Raw genomic sequence first — 8,938 nt, forward strand, 5'->3', positions numbered from 1 at the left:
AAGTTCTGTTTTATTTTCAATTGATTCTTTGACTGATTTGATTATAACATCAATGTAAACTCCAAAACATTTTGTTGTTTCTATAAGGTCTGGAAGTATACAAAGCCGTGTTTGTGATTCAATGCACAACTCGTTTACAAGTGTGTAAATATCATTGAACAAACACACACTAAAATGTATATAGGAGTTGTTCAAAGAAAATATTTCGATATAATCTTGCATTTCAACGTCAAATTCTTTAATTTGTTTTTCGACCATTTCACCAAATACATCTGCCTGTTGTTCTTCGTCTTGGACAAATTGCTCAATTAAAGATTCGCTTTTCAAAATTGCAGACGAAGAATTTGCCATATAATTCCACCTTGTTGCAGAGTAAGTGGACAATTTACATTTCTTTATGTTGTTGGAATTGCAAAAAGTGTAGTATTCTTTTAGCTTCGTTGAATTACACAACCATTTAATAAATGTTGTCACTATATCAAATGGTGCTTCCATTCCTACATCTTGTGCAAACAAGTTGCATCTATGAGCGGGGCAGTGTACTCCATAAAACTTTCTTTCGATTATATTACCTTCTGGATTTTTTATAGGAACTAGTTTCATTTGCATATGTTTAATCATGCCGTTATCACAACCCATATTTGCCGATGCACCATCTTGTGTGCTGCCAATAAATTTGCGCAATGGGAATAACACTTCTTTATTGATATCGAAAGCAAGTGCATTGAATATCCATTCACACATTGATTCACCATCACTTTCTCCGTAATACTCTGACAACAAAAGGGGACACTCATAAAAATCAAATTTCATGCACACACGAATAAAAATTGCGACAAATGTTATACCATCCTTTTTATACGTATCAGTTGCTATGGCAAAACATACACAATTTCTAACATCGTTAATAAGTTGTGTCGATGTGATACTGTTTTCACTCTTCAGTCGACGACGCGCACTTCTAAAACTAACTGCGAGTTTTTTTATATATATCAACTGCTTCTGGAGTCAATTGAGATGAAGAAATCACTAACGATTGTTTCAAAATTGAACAACACGTATCAGAAAATTTGTATTTGGTTGTCAAATGATTTATGATGTTTTGAACAACTTTACGTTTATGAGTCAAAACTTTTTTTTCGTTGTTGTTGTGTTGTAACTTTTTCGTCCTTTGATGAATCTGAAAACAGTATGTCACAAGCTCCTTTAAATTTAATTAAATCGATTCCAATTGGAGCTTTACAAAAATGAATTAACTGTCTCGAAATTTCCTCGTCATCGTAATCACTAAATGGAGTTACAGTGTATAACGCAAAAACACCGTCGTTGAAATTGAACAGTTCCTCAACAAAGTTTTCAAGTTCTGACACTTCACATGTTAAATCTTCAGACTCCATTTCATTTTGGTGTTCAACTGTTGAGGAATCATTTAATAAATTTTGTGTTTGTGAAGAAATTGCATTTGAAAAATGTTCTTGATTTTGGAGATGAATTTCTCTTGTTGATGTAATCTGATGACAAATTTCTTCATGTTGTGTGTTTCTTTGTATTGTGTCATTCATATTTTTATGTGTATTTTGAGGCAGACCAATTGCCGATGGAATAATTGAAAACATACAAGAACTATATTTGAACGCAGAAGTCGTGTAATTCAAATTAATTGGTACAATATCACTTACTGAAGTTGTAATTCCGAATGATGAAACTGTTGGATTGTCTGACAGTAAAGTTTCTGTGTGTGGAAAAGTGAGTGGACGCAATGTTGTGTTTGTAATTTGTAACATTGGAATATTTTCGATATGTGATGACGTGTTTAAATTGGTCAAACAATCGGTGTTCACCAGATAATTGTTCGTTGGCAAATTTGAAAGATTGACTCGATCTCTGTGAATTGGATCGCTTTTCTGAAGCAGTTCTTGTGATATATCGTCTCGTTTGATAATTTTGTTGTTGATTGTAAGTGTTGGATGTTTATTAGAGGGGTTTATAAATTCTAAAGCCTCTTCTTTATTGTACACAAAGACAGTAGAGTTGTGGCATTTGTGATTGTTTTTTACTCCACGCGTTAGCCACTTTTCGCAAATAACACAATAATAATAATTATCGTCTCCCCTTTCTGCTTTAATAAATCCCATGTCCATGTTGTTCCAAAACCATTTGTTATTACTAAAACGTACATTCATCTTTTTTGTTTTATTGTTCTTATTTTTTTAATTTATTTTCAATTTTTATTGTTGTTATTGTTGTTATTGTTGTTATTGTTGTTATTGTTGTTATTGTTGTTATTGTTGTTATTTTTATTGTTATTATTGTATTTATTTATTATTTATTTTTTATTTTTTATTTTTTATTGTTATTATTGTTATTATTTTATGTTTGTTATTTTTATTGTTATTATTAAAATAATAACAATAAAACAATAATATTATTGTTATAATTGTTATTATTTTATTATTTTATTATTTTATTATTAGTATATACATATATATATTAGTATTTATAATAATATTAAAATTAAACAAACAAACAAAATTTATTATGTTTATAACGGACGTTTATATCTATTTTGATATAAATCAATATTATTTATTATTATTATTATTATATTTATACATTTTCAATAACTATGATATTATATAAAAGTATTATTTTAAAATTTACTATAAATTTTAACAGATAATAAAATTCATTTTGTTTATAACGGACGTTTATAATCTCATATGAGTTTTGTTTTTTCATGTTAATTTATAGTAATTTTTAATTGTAAATTTATAATAAAATATTGGTTTTTTTAAATAATGTTAAAAATAACACAAATGTTTTAATATAAACCCAAAATAGGTTTTAAAGATTTTTCTGAATTACATTTTGAGTAACTAACAAAACAAAAAACAAAAAATTGGTATTTTTTTCGCTTAATTTGCCGCAAGTTATGGACTTTCAATGTAAAAAATAAAATGAAATTCTATTTGCCGGACTATGCTTAAAAACAAATGATAAAATATTTGTTTTGTGTGATATTTAAGTTTTCATTGATTTGTATTTGTTATGTTTTTATTGTTTTAAACAAATTATAAAGAGGGCTTCCCAAAATATTCCAATTTTTATGGTCCAAAAAATACCAGATAACATTAGAGACCAGATAAAATTTAAGACAGACAGTGTAATAAAATTTAAGGAATTGTGGTAAAGAAATGACAACGAAAGCATCCAATTCTATTTATTTAAGAATTTTATCAATATCTCTAAAATACAATTATATATGATCAATTTGTTATATGTATTTGTGTTGATCATTTTGGCGTTATCAACGTGTCCACCAAATATTATGGAAGAAACAGAATATGTCTTAACCAAAAATGATACTTGTCAATATTTAGAGTCTATAAAATTTGATTTTGCGAAAGAAAAAGAGGCGAAGAAATTGAAAACAGAAAACGACGAAATTAAAGAAGAGGTGAAGAACTTAGCGAATGACAAAGACCAACTTTCTTCTGAAAAGAAGTAGCTTCAAGACGAATATGACCAACTCATTAACTTGGTCTCAGTACACGAAGATGAGACCAACAATCTGAATGGTTCAATCAAAAAGTTACAAAGAGACTTTTGTAAGACTTTAGAAGCAAACAACACCGAGTTGACTAAATTAAGAGACAGAACAGCCAAAGACAAGAAGAAATATAGCCGATTTGGAACAACAAGTACAAGACCTTGAATATAGACCAGTTGGGACTTCAAATATTGATCGAACTGAAGTCATCAAGAGAGACAACCAAATAGTTGATTTGGAAAAGGCAGTTGCTGTGTTGAAAGAACAGAACACACAACTTGATGTTGCTAAGAAGGATATGAAGAAGCAATTGAAGACGCTTTGGAGATTGAGAATTATGGATCACAGATTAAGGCACTTGAAGCACAAAAGAAGATGGCTTTGGACGACAAAGCGGAGGCTGAGAAGACTGCAGCGGACCAATTTAATAGAAGAAAAGAATATGGAAGACCAAGCCAAAGCACTCAATGCACAAGTCTCATCATTTAACGTCCAAGTCAGTGCACCAGCTTCGGTGAACGGATAAAATATTCGGGCAAAAATATTCTTGCATTGAATATTCGTGCATTTCTAATATTAAAATTCGTAGCAATTTATTTACATTTTTATGTTTGGGGTTTATAAATAATTTAAGTTTATTAATAAATTGAGATGAACCATTAACAATAAAGACACTTTAATATTTATATTTTTATATTATATGCCCAGAAACATTATTGAACTAGAGATTAAAAAGAAGGATGTAAATCTAAAAATAATTTTATTTTAGTGTTTTTCATTTTATTAATTATTTAAATCATTATCAATTTCATTTTTGTATAGAAAATAACCAATATTTGCGAGAATCCTCCTATTTCTTGCATCCTTTTATTTCTTCCTATTGTATTTACGACATTTTAATTTTTGTAAGTCATGTAAAAGGAACAAAATTAATCATATTAATTTTAATTGGTTTAATGGCATTTTATTTTAGTTTTAATTATTAATATAATCAATCTAAAAACATTTTCAAAGTATTTTTTTAAATAATAAAAACTGTAATATTTTGGGAAATTTTCCCAGATTGTTTTTAAAGTTTTAAATAATTTTTACTAAATTTTCAATGTTTTTAATATATTTTAAATTTATTTTATGAAAAATTAAATCAAATAAACGAAGTTTTAGATCGGTTTTATTTATAATTATATTTGTGTTACTAAATTTATTTTCATTTACATAACCAATGTAAAACAGAATATTAATAAAGCGAAATTTCTATTTTTAAAAAAATAATACGTGTTTATGGCTATTTATCAATAAAAATACACAACTTAATCATGGCAAATACACCAATATTGACTCAAGTACAAAGTCAAAAGAAAAGCGGTGATGGAACTAATAAAATGTTGCCCGTTATCGATGAGTATATATTCCATCCACAAAATGGAGACAGAACTATTTACAAGTGCAAAAATTGTAACGTAAAAATCACTATTACTAAATATCATATAGTCAATGAAGTAATTTATTTTGATAAGTTTGAATACAAAAATGATAATGAAACAAAACATGATCATTTGCCTCAAATTAAAACCAATTACAATCATGAAATTCACAAAATACTAGAAGCAGGAACAAATATACTTTTACCAACAACAAAATTGTTGGATCAATATGAAACGATTATTCTTACAGACAAAAGAAGAAGAACAACAATTAAAAGGACAATAAATAGGTTGAAAAGTGAATTAATTAAAGATAAACTTGATGAATTATTGACCAGTGATAAGTATTATATTGAAGAAGATGAAAACATTTTTTTGTTAATTAGTAAGAAAAAAGTAAATGAACTAAAAGATCGGACAATTATTTATTTGTGCATGGACGGTACATTCAGTTCTTGTCCTTCTGATTATGCTCAATTATACACAATACATGTTATCTTACAAAATGGACAAAGTTACACACTTGCACATTGTCTTATGTCCAAGAAAAGAGAGATTGATTATAAAATTTTATTTGATACAATTAATACTTTTTTGGAAACTGTTTGGGGACACACATTGATTAACAATAATGTAAGTGTTATGGTTGATTTTGAAGAAGCTTATATTAATGCTTTAACAAAACTGGGGTGTTATATTCATGGTTGTTATTTTCATTATACCCAGTGTATTTGGAGATGTGTACAAAGATGTGGACTATCTATGTATTATACTCCAAATTCAGTCGTTTGGGAAATAGTCAATAAATTAAAGTTGCTTGCATTTTACAAACAAAGTGAAATAGAAAAACGGTTTTATGAAATTAAAGAAGAATCGACTTTTCAAGAAAAGACCATTGATAATATTAAAACACTTATAGATTATTACGAAAAAAATTGGATACTTGGTTGGCCAGTATTATTATGGTGTCAATTTAACCAAATGATTAGAACAGTTAATTTGAGTGAAAGTTATCATTCTGCGCCTGTTAAAAGAATAAGTTGCATTAAACCAACGTTGCCAAAATTACTAATAAATTTGATGAAAATTGAAGACAATGAACTCAAAAAATTGGATCAAATGGATCGAGGTAACAACCATTTTATTAATCGCCTAACCAGAATATACAATCTTACATTAAATTACTATTCCAAAAGTAGTCCAAAATCTTACTTTGAATCCAATCTACTCGAGGAAATTGATTCATACAACTGGAACAATCTTTACGAAATAAATGATGAAGAAAACGCTCCAACAATAGACCGCAAAGTAATTAAAACAAAACCAATTGATGAAAACTACATTGGAATTATTAAGGATAAATTAAAAGAAATGGAATTTACACCGTCGATAGTACGCACTAAAAATGTTGAAATAATTCAAAAAGTAAAAATCAAAAAAAACTCTTGGTGGAATTAAAAGAAAAAGTGATTATGTACCGATATCAAAACGACGTTTTGTTGGAAACGGAAAAAGAAAAAGAAAAACAACAAAAATAAAATAAACAACAAATTGATATTATTATGTTTTATTGTTTATATAATGCCAGTTTTTGTATATTTATTTTAACAACATTTTTTTTCATTGAATTAATAATATATTTTACAAATAAGTGTAGTTGTTTATTTTTTAATGTTAATTTCTAACTATTTAATTTTAATTATAAGTTAATTCAAGATATTATTATTATCCAAAACACAATTATAAAAAGAGCGTCTCAAAAATATAATCTGAAACATGTTACAATAATATACATAAAAATATTAAAAAACAATATTTATTTTTAAATTATTATTTAAATAATTGTGATGTCTAAAAATAAAAAAATGTACGAATATTCAATGCAAGAATATTTTTTGCTAGAATATTATATCACCCAATCACCAGCTTCTGTTGCTCAAGAAGAAGAGAAGAACATGTTGAATGCAAGATTTGCTGAAATTCAAGCCCAACTTGATGAAGAAAGACAGAAACCTGACAGTGCAGATGCTGTACGAAAGGCTGCTGAGAGCAAATTACAGGAAGTCCAGTGCAACTTAGATGAAGCAAATAACACTGAAGAAAAATTGACTAAAAAGCGAATGACTTGACAGTCCAAGTTGACAAGGCACAGAAACAACTTGACACTGCAAATGATGACAAAGATGGCACTTCACAGTCAGAGCTGAAACCCTCGAGAAGAACGTCCAGATGGCTGAACAAAAAAATGTCAAGACTATGAGAGATTATAAAACTGCTTCCGAAGAATTGATGAGAACAAAGACGGAACTCGACGAGTAACAAGACGATGTGACAAATTTAAAGACGATATGTCTGAACTGAAGACTCAATTGGAGGCCCTTAAACAAGCTGCAAAGACTTATAAACAGTCAAAGAACACTTACGAGAAGAAATTGACTGAGTTGAATGAGCAACTTGATTTTGAAAGAATAACTGCCCAACAAGCTGAAGCACAAAAGAAAAAATACGCAGACAAAATAGTTAATATTATAAATTGTCAATTGTAATTGTTTAATTATGTCTATTGATCTTTTCTTAGTTTTTTGCTTCAAAAAATAAATTGTGTTACCAAACTATTAAATTATAATTAATTATATCAACATTGTGCTATTTGTTTTTAGATGAAAATATCAACTTTAATATGATTCCAATAGTTAATTACTATAGTTTGTAGTTTGAGAAAACCCATAATAAATAAAAATACCAAACTACTTTCCAATTAATATACTTCATAAAGATACAACGGGACACAAAGAGTAGATATGCCGCAACTGTCGAAACTTGTTGAACCCGGCGAGTTGCGGCGTCGTGAATCCATCTCCGGAAGATACAAGACACAAAGAGGAGATGCCTGAAAAAAGAAACATCAAGATATCCTAATCGAGTGTTTGTTCCAGTGTTAGGTTTGAAGGGTGAAACCCGTTTTCTTTCCGTCTGTCCGGCCCTTCAAAAAGGACAGATTTTGTTAAAACTTGTGTACATTAATTCAATTTGTGGTGACGTGGCATATTACAAGAATGGCGCTTATAAAGTCAATGTGTTGCAAATTTTGATACAAAAACATAAAAATTTAAAAAGTCAATTTAGTTGAAAGACAACAACACTCTTTGGTGTGTAATTGTTGTTATCAGTCAACTCGGTTTGTTTGGCGGTGTAAGTGTATGAATTGTAATAACTCACGTTTTGACCATTCTTGCGCACATACATATCACCATTAAATGTAAATAGGTATGAATCGTTTTGAGCACCAAGCCAAAATTCGTGATCTGTGTCAGTTCCACTCTTTCCAAACTTTTTTGGATTCAGAATGCCATTTCTCACAAGTGAAAATATGTAAGAACTGCCACTGTTGAGCCATTTGCCAACAGCATTGATATTACCAGTGTACACACCACCAAACTTGTTGTGATTGGCGTCTTCTACCAAAAAGCACAAATTGCTTTTGTTGATGATTTTTGCATTAAACACCGAGGTATTTTGCGACCAGTTGTCTATGTCTGCGCCAAACACAACACTTTTTATTTTCATTCCTGTCAACTTCTCAAGACCTTCTTTCTCTTCAAGTGTGATGTGTTCTCTCTTTATTCTCTCGGCTTCTTGTTCATCGTGTTGTTTCTTTGAATTAATGAATTTACCCGATTTCATAATTTGATCAATTTTAGTGTTTTTTGCTTGTTTGATTTTGTCAATTTCATCTTCAAGTGGTTTTATGTCCCATTGGCACTTCTCCTCATAAAGTGCTATCTTGATGCTGAATATCTCATACAACTTGTCGTTGTCGCTCTGTGTTGAATACAGACTTATCTCGCTTTTGATTTTGTTGGATACGTTATCCAAATCAGTGACGATTTTGTTGAGTGAAGTTGTGATGTTTTTCTTTCTATCAAATATAGCATCGAGTCTGTCGAAGTGTCCCTCTGCATTT

The 8,938-nt window shown here is 29.1% G+C and overlaps 3 protein-coding genes across 3 annotated transcripts; 2 read left to right on the forward strand and 1 right to left on the reverse strand.

Annotated features, from left to right (window-relative positions):
* On the reverse strand, window positions 1-2,183 carry EIN_324560 (hypothetical protein; the record flags this gene model as incomplete). Its single annotated transcript, XM_004259231.1, has 2 exons — window positions 1-967; window positions 1,189-2,183. Coding segments are annotated over 2 exons (1,962 nt in total), but the record flags the coding sequence as incomplete, so codon positions are not given.
* A 1,079-nt stretch (window positions 2,184-3,262) lies between these two features.
* Window positions 3,263-4,076, forward strand: EIN_324570 (hypothetical protein; the record flags this gene model as incomplete). The annotated part of the gene is made up of 2 exons (XM_004259232.1): window positions 3,263-3,504; window positions 3,674-4,076. 2 exons carry the CDS (start codon window positions 3,263-3,265, stop codon window positions 4,074-4,076), a joined length of 645 nt encoding a protein of 214 aa, XP_004259280.1.
* A 790-nt stretch (window positions 4,077-4,866) lies between these two features.
* EIN_324580 (hypothetical protein) lies at window positions 4,867-6,432 on the forward strand (the record flags this gene model as incomplete). Its single annotated transcript, XM_004259233.1, has 1 exon — window positions 4,867-6,432. One exon carries the CDS (start codon window positions 4,867-4,869, stop codon window positions 6,430-6,432), a length of 1,566 nt encoding a protein of 521 aa, XP_004259281.1.
* Window positions 6,433-8,938: the final 2,506 nt, after the last annotated feature.

The sequence above is a fragment of the Entamoeba invadens genome, assembly GCF_000330505.1.
Source record: "Entamoeba invadens IP1 unplaced genomic scaffold scaff_1105074725571, whole genome shotgun sequence".
NCBI classification, from domain to species: domain Eukaryota; phylum Evosea; order Mastigamoebida; family Endamoebidae; genus Entamoeba; species Entamoeba invadens.